This window comes from Lepisosteus platostomus, chromosome 14, assembly GCF_059453375.1.
Source record: "Lepisosteus platostomus isolate fLepPlt1 chromosome 14, fLepPlt1.hap1, whole genome shotgun sequence".
Classification (NCBI taxonomy): Eukaryota; Metazoa; Chordata; class Actinopteri; order Semionotiformes; family Lepisosteidae; genus Lepisosteus; species Lepisosteus platostomus.
This window is the reverse complement of record NC_142624.1, coordinates 15,866,913-15,884,053: the sequence shown is the minus strand read 5'-3', so window position 1 is coordinate 15,884,053 and position 17,141 is coordinate 15,866,913. Positions and strand designations below refer to the sequence as shown.

The 17,141-nt window shown below is 34.5% G+C and overlaps 1 protein-coding gene across 2 annotated transcripts in view; it reads right to left on the bottom strand.

Annotated features, from left to right (window-relative positions):
- The window catches only part of stat4 (signal transducer and activator of transcription 4), a 145,585-nt gene that overhangs the window by 30,150 nt on the left and 98,294 nt on the right, over positions 1-17,141 (bottom strand). For both annotated transcript variants that reach the window (XM_088607220.1, XM_088607221.1), the window contains 10 exons: positions 16,941-17,092; positions 15,065-15,223; positions 14,663-14,755; positions 12,842-12,901; positions 6,090-6,110; positions 5,078-5,171; positions 4,840-4,884; positions 4,294-4,377; positions 2,864-2,962; positions 1,415-1,550 (listed from right to left, as the gene is read on the bottom strand). In XM_088607220.1, the coding sequence (XP_088463346.1) occupies positions 1,415-1,550; positions 2,864-2,962; positions 4,294-4,377; positions 4,840-4,884; positions 5,078-5,171; positions 6,090-6,110; positions 12,842-12,901; positions 14,663-14,755; positions 15,065-15,223; positions 16,941-17,092 (943 nt within the window). The remainder of the gene's footprint in view (positions 1-1,414; positions 1,551-2,863; positions 2,963-4,293; positions 4,378-4,839; positions 4,885-5,077; positions 5,172-6,089; positions 6,111-12,841; positions 12,902-14,662; positions 14,756-15,064; positions 15,224-16,940; positions 17,093-17,141) is intronic.

Here is a 17,141-nt window from a genome sequence, read left to right as displayed (position 1 = left end):
CTCTCGATAAGATCTTTTAGTTTTATATGCATATTCTATGTATTAATAAATGTATCCTCATGTATAAGTACCTGCGTGTGTGCGTTGTTTGAGTTATGTCGCATGGTTGGATTCTAAAGCCATCAAAATAATTAATTTTGTGATTTACTGCTACAATTAATAATTGTTCCAGTAAATGCCCAAACCCTACAGAACTGGTGCCTTCAAAGAGCCACACTACATTACATTTTGGCTATGGCAACATTACAGCTGCGTCAGCGTGCGCAGGCTGCAAAGGAACAAGTAAAGGTTTATTCCATGCTGAAAAGAAACACATTTCAGCTGTGGAGCATTCTTCGGGTGTGAGAGAGAGAGGGAAATCAGCCTGGATGCCGCGGTGCACAGTGCATTTTTCTTTTTCCTTTTTCTTTAGTTTTCCCCTTTTTTTGTATTGTATTTATTACTTGTATTTATTTTTCGGTTTTCGCTAACCTCACACTGGTGCCTCTGCCCCCATAGATGGGGCATCAACTTTTACCGGTGCTCGCCGCAGTTCCTCCCACTCCTGCATTGTTACACACCATATACAGTACACATACCTCCGAAAGTATTGAGACATAAACACATATTTTTCCTTTACAGGCAATCAATTTGTGTTTGTTGTGTTTGTAATCATGAGATTAGTATGAATGTTATGTTCAATATACATTTTATTATTGGGTAATTCCATGCATACAGTAGATTATATTACACCAAAAAAATAATTTATATGTTTTTAAAACATGTCTATGACAGAAATCATCTAGATTTAAGATAATACATTAGGCGAAAAATACAGCAGTCAACCTCCAGATTGCATACTTTCCAAGTTATTCTAGATAATTAAAACTTTGTGCACCAATATTAGTATGCAAGTATGAAATAATCTAAAAGGAAAGAGAAAGCACCACACAGCACAATAGACAGACGTTTATGTTACAGAAACTATGCATCTTTTTTTAAATCACAAAATTTAACAATTAGACTATGTTTTGTTTTACAATATATGGAAAATCCAATTACCCAGTTATTAGCTAAACTATCATCTTTGATATTTATGCCTTGAAGCACATAGCCTCTCTCAACAGCTGGCTGAAGGCAGGTTTAGCTCTTTTGCTAATTTACTAAGAAAATACTAGAGGCTGTGTACACCATTCTTCCACCTGACTATGAATACCTTTGTCCAGCTTAAAGAACAAGTCTAAAAGAAACAAATAAACACAACAGTCAATATTCTCTTTATTTCTCAGTTTATCACATATATTCAGATATTCAGGCTTTTTGTGTATTACTGTACATTAGAACTGAGCAGATATTGATCAAAGTATTTATAAAACATTGAGATTATGTTATATTTCATTGTTCTGTTACAAAATAAAACTTATAGACTCCTTACCTAAGAGTTTTTCCCCCAGCATGCAAAGCTGCTCTTTTGTAAGTCCTCTGCCTGCAAAGGAAGAGAACTGCCAGCTCAGAACTTCGGACAGTTGGCTCCAGGTTGCTGGGGGAGGGTTAGTGAAAAAAGATAGGTTCTGGGGGAAAAAAGAATGACACAGTAGATTATTTTCAAAATAATTCTATAAACATCAGTTAGAACTAATACATTTGAAACATAACTTATAACTTATAGATTTTGGTCTATAAGGCAAAGTAAATCATAAAGATTTCCTACTGTGCTTATTTGTTAAAACAAATACCCCATAAGCTAGAAGTCTTAGACAGGGTATAATGATTTTCACAGTAATTAAAATTAAGAGACAGGTTATGAATTAGTGGACTAGATCACACTGTTCTTATTCTTTTATGAAACATTATCCTTAAGGTTTTCATAATAATGCCCAAAGTAAACCATCTAGTCTACACATTTGTTAAATATATCTACATGAGCAAACCCATATTAGAACACATTATGTAAATTTTTCATGAGGTATATTTTTCTAACAGACAGATATGTGGTCACAAAAAAATAATTAAGAGAAGATACATTAAGATTTAAAACAGGAGGTAGTTCTAAAAACAAAGAGTTGTGGGAGTTCTACACAAATGTGCTAGAAGACTCCTTGAGAGCAAAATAAATGTTTGATAGTACTATCTCATCCAGGAAGAATAGATCTAATTCCCTGGTAACTTAACTTCTCAATTTGAGGACATCAGAACTTAACTTTAATTATATTTTCACAAATAAGGTAAATGGAAAATGGTTAGACTGTGTAAAGCTATATTAAATCTGGAAATACTGCATGTTTCTGGATAAATGTGTTAATCATTGTTAATTGTTGGGGAATTAACAATGAGGGAATAATGGATTCCCCACTACTTCTTTTATTTTGTACATATTTATCTATCAGTCTTTTTCAATTCAAAAGAATCAAAACCCAAGTTGTATTTTCTGACACTATGAAATACTGGGGCATTGAAGGGCGCTAACAGAATAGAGATATGTTTACCTACCAGATGCATTGATCTCTGTAATTATAACTAAAGAGACTTAATCATAATGTAATCCACTTTCAGCTTTTTATCAGAAATAATACAATGATGGATGTTTTTGAGGTTATTCAAGTAGGTAGCTGCGTCTGCATGAAAAGGCTGCAAAGGAACAAGTAAACGCTTATTCCATGCTGAAGGGAGAAGAAAAGAAACACAAGGTTTTGGCTGTGGAGCCTTCTTCAGGTGTGTTGTGTCATTTCTTTTCTTTTCTTTTCAGCATGGAATAAACCTTTACTTGTGTTTGAGGTTAATCAGGTTAAGAAAGCAGAGAAATATTTCAAGCTGCATGTTTCAAGAAATGTTTCACTAATTAAGAATAGTTTTTAAAGTTTAGAAAAGTATTGTAAACATTTACCCTGGGGTCATCTGTCAGTAGATTGTACCAAATTACTGAGGCCCAGCCACCTGGAAGCTGACTTACATTTGAAATAACAACAAGAGGCAAAGAGCAGGTCTGGAAAAAATAAATGTTTATCAGTTTGAACATACAGTATGTAAAAACAAATGTATATATTTGGTTTTCTACTGCCTGTTTGTTTCCAAGATAGCTATATAATATAATGACCTTAGCATGATTTCATATTATATTATATATTCATGTGATTATGTGATTTTACATATATATTAAGCCAGCAGCCACCTCATGCCGCAACTCACAACTGGCAGTCTACTGAAACTAAGCAGGTGTGAACCTGAATGGGAGACCTCCTAGGAAAAACTAAGGTTGCTGCTGGTAGTGGGGACAGTAGGGGGTGCTCACTCTGCAATCTGTGTGGGTCCTAATGCCCCAGTATAGTGATGGAGACAGTAAACTGTAAAAAGGTGCCATATTTCAGATGTAAAATGTCCTGACTCTCTGTGGTAATTAAAAATCCCAGAGTGTTTCTCAAAAAGAGTAGGTATGTAACCGTGGCAACCTCGCCAAATTTCCCATTGGCCTTTACCAATCATGGTTTTCTAATAATCCCCATCTACGAATTGGCTTCATCGCTCTATTCTCCTTCCCACTGAAAGCTGTTGTGTGGTGAGTGTACAGGCACACTATGGCTGCTGTCGCATCATCCAGGTAGATGATACAGATTGGTGGTAGAGGGGAGTCCCCATTACCTGTAAAGTGCTTTGAGTGGAGTGTCCAGAAAAGCGCTATATAAGTGTAAGGTATTATTATTTTACTGTATGTATAAAAATATGTATATTTTACAAACATATTGTATGAGGGCAAGAGGCCCAAACAAAATAGGCAACCCTTTAAAATCTATGGAGAATGCCCTCAGCCAACTGACTAGTTGCTGGTGACTGAACTTTGAAACTGTGAAATATGTCTTGACTCATGGGCAGATGAGAGGTTTTTGTGAAGAGACTGGAAAAGCCCATTTTGGCAACTGCTAAAGCAGCTCTGCCCAGTTTTTATAGTAATGGTCTGAAAACCTTAGTCAGGAGTTCAAAAGGGAGCTTAGCCTTTTGTTTGGTATTTCGTTTTTTTCTTGCACTATAAATAAAAAGCACTTGTTTTGTACCATATGGCTGTTATTGTTTCTGTTTTCCTGGACTTTCCTATTTTAAAGATTTTCCTAGGGCATACCCAGCAGTGTTACAATATGTATAATACATTAATATAAAAGTGAATGAGACAAAACTGTCAGACGTTAATGATTGTCTTTATGTTATATAGTATACGATATATTCAGATTTGTTTAAATGGTTAATGATTTTAATTAATTCTGAAAAATGTACATTGTGTGGTGACAATTTATTTACTAAATGAAGAAAGTTTTTATAACTAACCTCTAAGTCAATATTTAATCCCTGAATGCAGAATTGAGCCTCAAAGCTTATGGAATGGAGTTCTTCCGTGACTGTAAGAGGACCCTATGAAAAAATTAAATCGATGTGTTAAAGCAAATCAAAGACAATTATATATCTATATTGTACTACTGTTGCCTGTGCATAAAATTAAAAAATAATTACGAAAATTACTATGGCATGCCTTGCTTTATTTTGTGACAGGACAATTTATATTGTTACCTCCACTGCATAGTAAGGAAAAATGTATGTTCAAGACATACAAGCTACATATTCTTTTAAAATTCTTGGGAAAAAAGATTGCCATGTTAATTATTAACATTTGTTTCAATTAAATCTATTAGCTTTCACATATTTTGATATTTTTATAACAGCATTTTTCTATTTTTTAATAGCAAAAGAAAGTAGATACTAAAGCTTTACTATATTAGAGGAATTTGTACATTAGTCATTTATACCAGCACTGGTGTGATTTTTAAATTCCTCATTTTGAAAGTAGTAGATATGAAAGCCTCAGTGTTGTCTTACCTCATTCCCTTTTGTTCCGTTTACATACTTTCGCTCTTTTAGTTGCTAAAGAATAAACAAAGAAAGTAGATGAGCTACAGAAACTGCACTTATACTCTAAATTGGCAATCCTGTTAATGGTCTTTACTAAAGTATTAGACCCCTACTTTACAGTTCAAAATCATATCTTTGTTTGACAACTAATAATAAGAAAATTCACATCACCACAGCCTGGCCTAAAACTATATAATCTCGTTACCAGATGTCTAAATTCCACAGAAAGGCAACCATTGGATGATTCCTCAACATCCATCACTTTAGTGCTGGTTCCAAATATGAAGAATTGTCGATTCCTGCAAAAAAAGTAAAAAACCTATAACATTATCAATGTGAAGAAAGTGGGTACTATGGGTCTTTTGTTATTAAAACAAGCACAAAAATGGGTGCTCACACAAAAGGAGAATTGAAAAAGTGAGCTTTTTAAAATTTTAAGAAAGACCACTAAAATAATACCTAAAATAGAAAATTAAAATCCAACTGAAACTGCATTGATCCCCAGGAACCAGAATGTAGTAGAGATACAGGACTTAGCTTATATATTTCCACTTACTGCAAAAAACTTTTGCTGGTGAATATTTCTAACAAATGTATTTTCTCTGTCCTTTATAAAAAGGTGACCTCTTAATATAGATGTGTACTTAAGTCCTTCAGCCATTTACTTGTTCTTCCATCATATCTTACTTGCTAATGAGCGTATATATTACTTTTATGAATAATTAAAGTGCATGTTTTCAACAAAAATATTTTTTTTCTGTTGTAGTTTAGTGATAAGCTGTGCCAATTATGGGATGAAAGTGTTTGCTGTAACCTATTATCATCAATGTTAGTCCTGACTGAGGGTCGACTTTAAATTCGATATTTGCTCTAGGTTGGAGCTGAACTGAAAATAGAATTCCAGCAGGATGACAATAGTTTTAGTTTAAGATTGCAGAGGCTTTGATACTGGCATTAAGATCCACAGAAGTAATGCCTCAAAAGACTGGATAAGTAGAAAGCCAGTGAAGAAAAACTAACACTCTCAAAGAATCAAAGGTCATGTGCTCATATAGTTAACTGAACAGATGTATGATATATTGTTTTTTAAGCATAAATGAAATCAAATTTTACTACTGGGTTTTTCATATGAGGCATGTTTTATGCATTAAATAAATAAAACAATAGTCAAATAAATTCTACCACAAAAAGTGGTTATTTACATGAAGTATACTTACACTCGGCCTGCTGGGAGATCCCTTAAAAAAGAAAAAAAGACAAACTAAATACTTTCAACACACTATCAGTTCTAAACAAAATAACTACAGCATTTACAATTAAAATGTAATGAAGTAAAGCACTATCTGCTGCAGTTTTCCACTCAGTGTGTCAGTAATGGCAGTCAATAAATCAGACAAACCACAACCAGGGATATAAAGTAATAAAGTAGAAATATATAGTTGCACTATTAAGTACCTTTCTCTGAGATCTGTACTTTATGTAATAACTTTATCTACTACATTTAGTAGAATCATTACTCCCCACCAAAAAGCAAAAATTGAAATTAACATTCAAAAAACCAAACAATGTAATGAAAGTCTAAAATTAATAATTGGATAAAAACCTAAATAATCAAAAACTAATTTGTAATGTTACATTCAAGACTTTATTATAAATTGCATTAAATGCTCATTGAGTATAACAGTAGGAAAGATAGTTCAACAGTCCAGAGGTGCCTACATGTACATGACCCCTGCATTCTACAGTATTCCACATTGTTCAATAACAGTCATCCCTTTTACATTTTACATTTTACATTAAATTAAAATAAACATTAAAACCCCATTCTATTTGAAAATATATCAATATAGACATCTTACATTAAAAAATGTGTGTATCCTCTACTAGATGAATAGGATGAAAGGGGTGTCCAGTATTGCTGTCTGTTAAAAGTACCAATGTAAGATTTCAAGCCCAAAAAATATGTGGGTGAACTCAAAGCTTCACCATAGGTTCTTTTATTCACTATACCATGACATTTACAAAATCAGAAAAACCATCCATCACTGCTTTTGAAATTGAATTTCATGTGTTTAGCCAGTATATTTGCTGCTGATTATAATTCAACAACATAAGTGTCCATTTTTTGGACAAAAGTTACCTTTACAAGATTTTGGCCTTAAGGGTATAGTGTGGATATACTGTAATTGTTTTTATTTTAGATTTCAGCCAGGGAACACATCCTCCCTAACTACAAGCCTAATTATTGGAAATTAGTTTTTTACATGTTTTTGATTTATACAACTTTTTCCAGGAATGCATCTGCCGCATAAATTTTATTATTCAATTTCAAATGTCTTTAAGAACCCAAACCCCTATGCAAAAACTGCTTATTTTTGTGAAAACAGTGCTACTTTGTTGGTAGTTGTTGAAGTTAAGTTGTTGAAGCCAATACCCTGGATTCTATCATAAAACAGCTGGATAAGATATATGATATACTGTATGTAGAGGTCTAGCGTTTCAGCTGCCTCAACTTATATTAGTACTACTATTTTCTGTAACCGCTTTCCTCATAAATAAGCCACTGCAACATAGAAAGATGAGATGAGAGATTATATCACTTTATTAGGCATATACAATTTCTTGTATTAGGAATTTGTCTTTTCACATACCCCAGCTTGCTCTCCACAAGACACACAGACAGGGAGAGAACCTTGGGATCAGAGCACAGGGTCAGCCTATGGGAAGCATATGGCACCCCTGGAGCAGTTGGGGTTAAGGGCCTTGCTCAGGCCCAAAGGAGTAGGATTCCTCTGCCAGCCACAGGATTTGAACTGGCAACCTTCCAGTCACAGGCACAGATCATTAGCCACAGTGCCACCGCTCTGCCGTTTGAGACCCACATGTAAAATACAACCCTTTTCACAAAATGAAAAAAAGCCTAAGGCTGGCAGCTGCCAGTTTTTATTTTTCCCACTGTATAACATACAGAGCCTCACACAAATGTAGGATGCTGATTTTTGTAGAAGCATGGAGGTGTTGAAAGCAGCTCCATTATAGAGTAGAGCAGAATATTAATTTTAAGATGATATATTTTGCATTTATTTAATCATCAACAAATTCTCATTAACAATGATGACCTGGAGAGTACCAGTCATTCTGCTGAAATTTGCTTGCAACTCCATAATAAGTGCAGATATGGTCACAGTTACTTTGGAACACAAATACACATTCTTTATGTTATATGCTCTGGAATACAATTACCTTGGCCATGATCTTGTGACTTTATGTAAAATTCAAAAGCAAAATCTTACAGAATGCAAATTGGGTCATTGTTATTATTGAAAATATCTAGTAATCTGTATGAAAAATAAAAAAAACTTGGCCCATTTGCGTTGACCCCACAGAAAGGTCATAATATGATCTTGTCTATTATGGTCCTGCCTATTATTGTTACGATCCCTGCCTCCCGGCAACGGAAGAGGCAGAAGAAGGCGTAGTCTTATTTCATTAGTCTTCCTATCAGTGTACATATTCACCGTCACATCTTGTACTTAAGCACTAGTCTTTTCCTACCTCCTCGCTCAGTATTTCCTTTTGAGCTACTTAGTCGCGCTACGCCTTCTTCCTCTTTGTGACTTTCTTGGTTTTCGGACTAGGGTTTTTCTTCCCTTTGACTACGGTTTTTCGGATCACGGCTTGGCTTCGGTACTCACTCCCTGTTTTGTATTACTGGCTTCCCCTGGACTCTCGGATTGCTCTTTCGTCTTCGGTTTCGGATTACGGTCTGGCTTTGGTAACTCACTCCCTGTGTGGATCTCTGGCTTTCCCTGGACTCTCGACTCATTTCTTCGACTACTGTTTTATTTGGATTGCGGCTAGGCTTTATCAGCTCCTGCAAGTGGGTTCGTTAATTGGTTTCGGTTTCTCTTACCGAATCCCTCACAATTATGTAGGCAGGCCACACCTTACTAGAGGAACTTATTAAGGACCTATCTGTACCTGTTTTTTCTCTTCACTATCTTTAATCTAAACTATGCCTTTTTACCTTTTTTCTCTTTTCTGTTTATCTCATTCTTTCAGAATTCCACTTTGTACCTTTTTCTTTAATTCTGATGTAATATTAACAGTCTGATGTGTACTCAATCCTGCCAAAGTCCTTCACTGATCTTGCATTGGAGACGCCAGGAAGCCAGGAGCTGGAAAATCAAACTTTTCAGTGACTACTACTTAGTTAAACACAACACAAACCTCTGTGTCAGAAACCACAGAGAGATCTGGTGATCTGATGTAGTGTAACTGACCAACAGGGAACACACTCTGCAACTCTGCACTGTGCATGTCTCTCCTGCTTCTATTCCCCAGCTCACCACTCACACTCTTGTCAGTAACTGTCACCTTTCCACTGCTGACAAGGATACATTTCACAAGGTCTCCCTCAGACCCCTGTTAGACAGCATGGACTCCTTTCCACCTGCAATAACTGTTAGACAGCATGGACTCCTTTCCACACATTTGCAATAACCACAGGCTATAGCTTGTCAGCTGTTGAACCCGCACACAAAATTTCCTATTTCTAGTGGGGAGTCACACCTATAGGCCTCAGTTACAGCACACTCTCAAAGAGTATTTTTTTGCACCTCAGCAGATCTGTCGTTGGAAGCACTTGGCAACCCAGCTACACTACTTTCAAAGCAAACAAACAGTCCAACAGTCCCCACAAATGCAAAGGCCTCTCTCACCCTAGTTAGTAGCAAATATTAACTGAAAAATCTCAAGAGTTTCACAGTAATGGCAAATGGCTTTCCCATTCACATGTCAGCTGTAGTCAGGAATCTGGGAGTCACACCTGATCTTCTCCTGTCTTTTGAGCCTCATTTGAAAAATTTGATTAAGGCATCTTTTTTCCACCTTAGAAATATTGTCAGTGTTACGACCCCAAGTATCTAGGGGTACAGGGGTGTAACATTTAGGATAATTCTTTTGGAAGCAGGTGGGTTCTGGTGAGGGACTAGGAAGCGTGATAGCAAAGGTGGGTGCAAAAGTTATTATTTTAAATTGAATAAGTGACTGGTAAAACACGATAACACACGAGGTAAGGAACTAGAGTGCTGCAAAGGAAAAGAAAATAACAAACAAAATGGAGCTGGCTAGGACAGTGAGGGAAAGCTAATCTGACTACAAAAGAAAACCTGAAACACACGGTCTTCGGCGTCTTCAACACCCTAACTAACCTCCCCTGACTACCCAAAACCATACAAGACAAACGGCACTCACCCGTACTAGACTAGTGTTACTAATACAAAATCAACTAAGTGTGTAGAATGTACCAAACAAACAACACTAACCTTATATACAAAAGTTCACACAAAAACACAAGTGAACTAAATATAAATAAGGGAAAACGAGAGTAATCAACAGGAACAGAGTACAAAAGAACACAAAGGTTGAACATGTAACACATTAGGGCAAGGTAATGACAAACAAGGATAAACACAAACGAAAGTACAAAGAGACGAACAGAAACAAACAAAAGCCAAAACTATAAGAAAACTCACACACACACAACAAACCAACAAACCAACAAACCAACAGAGCCAAAATCAAACAGGACCAAAGTCAAATGTCAAATGTCAAATGACAAATTCTTTGATTCTCTTCAAATCCAAACTCAAAATTCACCTGTTTACCAGGGCCTATGACTGATTGCCCTATCTATATAAACCTGTTTATTTATTACTATGCTTTTTATTATATATTTTTTTCTTTATCACCATGTATACCATTCTTGGATTTGGGAAAGGTGCTTTATTAATAAAATATATTATTTAAAAAATATTATATTTTAATAAATGTATTATATCAACATTATGATATACCAAATTATCTTGTAATTATGAAATAGCAGATTATGTTGTATTTATGAGATTGTGCATTCTTTCATACTTTATGTGATCATCACATACAGTACATACAGTATAGCACAATTATTAGAGAATACCCACATTATCATTAGCTGCCTTTTTTAATTTTAAGCTGTGGAATCTATTGCACAGCAGACTCATTATTGTCTAAGGATACATACTGTATGAGTGTTCTAGTAGTTAAAATTGTGTTTACATTATGTACAAATTGTAACATTTCATTATGAATAAATCCCAGTGGAAAATACGTCTGTGCACATACAGTATTGCAGTGTTGGACATTGTCACAAACACTAAACCCACTAATTCCAACAGAGTTATCGGTAGCTTATAGGTGCTGTCATTGCACAATATAACGGGTTGTTCATATACCCAAATGGCCATTGCTGTCTCATAATAATGAGATGATTTTCTCAAAATTACAAGATAAAACTCATTAAATATTTTTTTTCTTGATTGAAGCAATGCAATTCTGTAATAGAGAACAGGATATTTAATGAAGTCTGAAGGGGGAAGCATGGTTCATTCTCCCCAAGAATATGTTTTGCTCATTGGTGAATGGAGCATTGTTCTGCTGCCTGTACAGGTTAATCTATCGATTTCTTGTAACAAGAATTAAAATTCCGAGTTAACTTAATGTTAAACTCTTTACTATGAAACTTGAAATAAAACTTTTATCACTAGTTTGGAAAAACCAACTAAACATCATATACTGTATATGACTATTAATTTTATCCTCAGTTATCTATGGCATACTGGAGGTAGAATTTTTAAAAGAAACTGAAAATTAGTTTTTAAGCACTTTTTAAAACCACAGTCCACATGCATTAGTGTCAAATATCCACTTGCAAAACATGAAATAGAATAAGTAAAACCGAATAGGCAATCACCAGAGTACGGAGCAATCTCTATGATCACACCTTATAAACAAGTATTAGGTAAAGGTCTATTTGCATATTGTTTCTTATTTTATTACCTAGAATTGCCATTTATTTTGTGCTATGCTTACTAATTGTGAATGAGTGCCTTCCACATGTCTGCAAACCCTGAAACTGCATAATATGTGTTTGTCTTTGGGGGGGTAATTCTATATAAACTTGAAAAAGCCTACAAAGCCACAAGAAATGCTGTATTTCTTAGAGCCAAAGGTCCTGTCTAATGTCCTCTAAACTGGTTTTCTCACTAGTTGACACTGACCAGGATTCCTTAAGTGGCAGAGCAAGAGTGCTTGGAAAATCATGGTCAATCAGTAAAATATACTGTAAAGTATAATCCAGGGTAAAACCATAATGCACGCATCGTAGAGCATTTGGACATCTTTAGATTTCTAACTACTCTGAGGTTGATTTCAAAAAGTTAAAAATGTTCAACAAATGAGAAAACATTAATGAGAGATAAGCAATAGCTGTGTTTACATTTGTGTTCTGGAAACAGTCTGATAAGATTTTGGAGATTCGGCTCATTCTAGACCCGTGTTTTTACATTTGTTTGAATCAACAGTATGCATTTCTCACAAAAGCAGAGTACAGTATGTGCATGTGTCTTTAAAAAAAAAATCTATGCTACTGCTGTTATGCCAACATCCAAGAGTGCCATAATTCAAAAATATCTTCAGTGTCATCATCTGATGAGCTGTAATTTACCATAGGTTAATATGTTTTTAATGATTAAGTTGATATGATTTGCATGTGTATATTGTGTGATACAATATCAATTATCAATGGGTGTAGTGTTAGTGTCGCTTCACAATGATTTAAAAAAAACATATAAAAGACATTCATCCTCTTGTATGAATCCTCGGTATAAAAGCTGATAATTACATTTATTTTTCAGAAAATTCATCCTTTAATATCAACACTATATATGAGACATAGCAGATTGCACTTTGTTTAAATTTGACATTCCGTATAATGAGTAACTGAAGTTAACAATATGTACTATCTACTGTAAACAGATTATAGATTGTGCACCTGCACATTTTGCAGGACTTAATTAATTTGTCATTTACTAAAGATAATGGACTGAAAATTTCAGGGTTACCTGATCAATTTTTTGCCTTGACTTACTTGTCAAATGTTGTTTTTACCTTCAGCTGATAATTCACTTCTGGTAGTTTAACCAACAACCTAGGCAACAGAATAGAAAGAAGATTTATTTTTGAAACCACCTTCTGATTTACCATATTCTTAAGAATCTTGATGATGTTTATCTTTAAATCAGAACTTGAAATGAAGCCACTCAGTTGTGATTAAATGCAACACAAAGCCAGTATTAGTCATGAATAGCTCTATTAAGTAAGATAAAGATGATCAAAATAATGAATGCATTGTAGCTCACAATGAACAATCACTAAGCCACAAATAATAAATATGTTAACTATTGTTGAAATGTAACAGACCCTTCCTTAAGATGCTAAGTTGGGTGTGTCTGCACATAAAAAAACACATGATGTGAAGTCAAGGACACTTAATTATCAAGCTAAGAAACAAAATGTCAACCAAATAAATGCACCCTTGTGAAAATGTAAACTCCTTAACCAATTACACTGTATAAATGGTCTCAAGTGGCAAGACAATTCTATATTCCTTTCTTTAGCTGACCTGCCACACTAAATTACTGTTCTTCTTTTTCTTCTCTGTTTTGAAAATGAGAGGTGGCCAATTAGTTCATTTTTCTATCTATTTCTCTGCAGTCACCTAGTACTGTATGAAAACAATTTACTTATGTACAGTATGAAATCTCCATCAGATCCCTCATAGGGAGGAACAATTATGAGTAGCCAATAAAACAGACATGGACAAAAGGTGAACATATAAACTCCATACACATAGTAACTCAAGCTGGAGCTGATATCAGGACCATGAAGCTGTGAGGTAGTATTGATAACCACCATAAAACAAGGGGTTCATCTAGAACCAGAACAAAACAAAAATTGCACTAATAATTACTCACAGAATAAATTACTTTCAGTACAGCAGCAAAATTATTGTGGTACTGTTGCATTTTGATCTGTAAAACTCAGTAAACTGTACATTTCTGGCCTTAAATGCTACATACACATTTTTTTCATTTTAAGTTTATTTGTAGATTAATCCATTATTTTGAAAGTTAATTTAGGTATTTGATATTTATTCAAAATATTTTTAAATTGTCAATAATCCAACTATTTTACTGTAACTAGGATTACAGAGACCACAGATTTGAAAGAAGTATTACAGATACTGATACTGAAAATAATAATATTTTCAAAATGTGTTTTTGAATGTGTCAAATGAATATCTTGAGGAAAAACAGAAAATGTAACTGTTAATTCTGTTATGAAAGGTCATTAGTTAAAAACATCAAAAATAATAACAGGCATTTCATACATTAAAATATGGGTATGATATGTTTGTTCCTTAAATAGTAATGCATTTGCTGCACAATATTAATAACTACAAGGGTATACACATAATATGGACAGAGAGACATTTTATATCTCTTTTAAACAAATGGAACCTGAAGAGATGATTGGTTTAATTACCTAATTAAATAATTCTGTACACTTTATATTAGAACATGTATAGATTAAGAACATATACTCATTTATATAACGATCTGATGATCCATTTACAGCAAGATAGTTACTAGTGCAATTTACTACTCACACAGCCGCCTAGTTCAGAAATACACTGAAAAATAAAAACTGTGGCTTTGCAGAAGTGGGTTGGGAATCCCCTGTTGAATATTTTTCCTATAATTGTGTTATAAGCTGTTTGTGTGACAGTTGTTTTTTGTTAAATTAAAATAATTTCAGGTAAAGGATAATGTAATTGGCTGAATACTGATTCAATACTAAAGCATGAGTAAACAATCATGAGGAAGAAATTATAAACTGGAAGCTTTACCTGAGTTTAGTAGTAAACTGCACCTGGGTTTTAATAATGAGTGGTCTCTGAAGATGAGTGGGCATTGAAGGCTGTTTTTCAACAATAAAGGAGCTGGTGGGAAATCAAAAATCACAAAAAAATCTTTAGTTAACATCCATGAATCTATGAGGAACACTGATTTGATAAATTTTATAAATTAACACTTCATTAAAAAACTTAGATATACCTATTGTGATTTATTATTGTTTTCTGATACTATCCCATATCATCAGTATACTGTAGGTGTGCATTATATACTACATTTGATGTTCCTTTTTCCTATAGGAAATGTACATTACCCAGAAATCCCAAATGTAAGATAGATATTAAAGTTACTTATGTTTTAGTACAATATAAAAGTTGACAAAATGGTAATAATACCTTTTGATGAGGTGATAGATCAGGTATTTAACTCGTTCTTCCAACTGGGGCTTTTGTAATGGAATTGGATCTCCATCATATGTGACTTTCAAGATAAGTTCTTCAAGTTTATCCAGCTGCCTTCTGATTTGAAACAAGCTCTGGGCTGTCAGAGTAAACCTGTTAAAAAATGACTTTCAAAATGTAACCTTTTACAAAAGTAATGAAGTTAAAAGATTAGTAAAAGCTTTGCCACACTACTTTCATATATTACACTGTTAAACAGAGCTGCAGCAGAATGACAGGCTGAAGGCCAAGACTCAGGCGCTCTTTGGGTTTTTCTGAAGAGGTTCGTAGATAGTGTTGTTGCATGTTATGAGGAGAGAGAGGAAGCAGGCAGGCTGAAGGAAGTAGGTGATGGGAGTAATGAGATAGTTGGATGAGAGCTCTCTGGAAAAATGTCTGGAAAGTCCAGTGAGAAAAAGATGCCTGGCACCTCTGGAAAAAAAAACAGAGAAACCAGCTGAAGAAAAAAGAGGAAATCTGACGGATAGATTCTTCAGGAAGCTGGTAATTGCTAGCTGGGATGAATGCGTGAGTCTGCTGAATCAATGCTTTAAGAAGTTTTAAGGCTTAAAGTTTTTGCTATAAGAAACGGGTAAGTCACTTTAGCTCAAATGTTGCAACACTGATCAGTCGAGAAAGCCATCTTAAATGAGCAGCCTAAAGAACTGATGAGAACTAGATTGGTTGCCTCATTAGAAAATAGTTGGTCTAATAGAGAGGTGTCTTGATATTGTTTGCATGTGGTCAGACGAAAGCTTCTGCGAATAATTGGGTTGCTCTTGAAAACAGCAGGACGTGAGCCAGTCTCAGCCCGAGCATAACAAGCTAGCATGTGAATTTCAATTAAGTACTAGCAAGCAGATTACATTTATGTGTATTAGATCTATTTTTCCATTGCTATACTGTATTGATAAAATATCTTCCCAGACTAATATTGGATGTGACACTGTAATTTTTTCTTTGTTTTCTTTCATATGACAGACTAAAAATACCAGTAGCTTCACCTGAAGAATCTTCTTGGAGTGAATAAGACTCATAATACTCACAAAACATAAAAGGTTCATAAGACTGTAGATTCAAATTTAACCGAAAAAACAGCAAACCCAATATTTATGTGAATAGTGCGCAAAAGTTAAAAGCCAGTAAGACTGCATGTGAATATTGGGCCTGAATTTTCTGAATTTCTCTGTTGATAGACAATTCAAATAGGTAAAAAAATATAATTGTTTGTATTTATCTCAAATTTTATATTTTAGATACAGTGGAGCTTAACGTTCTAATCCAAAATTTTAACCAGATCCCTCATATGGAGTATAGTAGTACTAGCAGATGAGACCTAATAATAATGGGGAAATTCAACTTACCGCATTCAAATTGGAATATGAAAATGAGCAATAGAGAAGCTGAAGGTCACATGGTTAAAAATTGGATATTCTTTACCAACTTAAAAGTTTTCCATACCCTATATAGTTCCTACAGTTCACACATACAGTACCCCTCCATAACTCTTTAAAAGCAATCTTAGGAAGTGTAATAGCAGCAGTTTACATGCAATCTATAAACTGTAAGCTTGATGTAAAATAATTATATAAGGAAAATTATTTAAATTAAGAGCAGGCCTCAAAACTGAACACAATAAAGCAAATTGACATTAGTAGTGTAGTAATCTGATAAAATAGATTTTATAACAAATATGCCTTTTCAAGTAAAGATTTCGTTTATCTTACAACTGAAAGCCAATTTGGCTCCTTGGGTAACAGAGAAGAAGCAGTTTCTCAGACAGTGCAAATAAATGGTAAATAGAAGTTAGGAATAATTTCAGATTTCATACCAGTTTTGTAGCTGGTCCAGGCTGGTGAGAAGAGGACCTCCAATACAAGCAATCTGCTGGCGACGTTTCCAGTCCATCAGCTCCGCATTCAGCTGCGTGTTCATTAATGAGTCAATCTCCTTTATCAAATCAGTCAGTTTGGACAGTGTTTCCTGGAGATGAGAAAAACATAAAGCCACTAAATTACCTTCAATGTGTGTT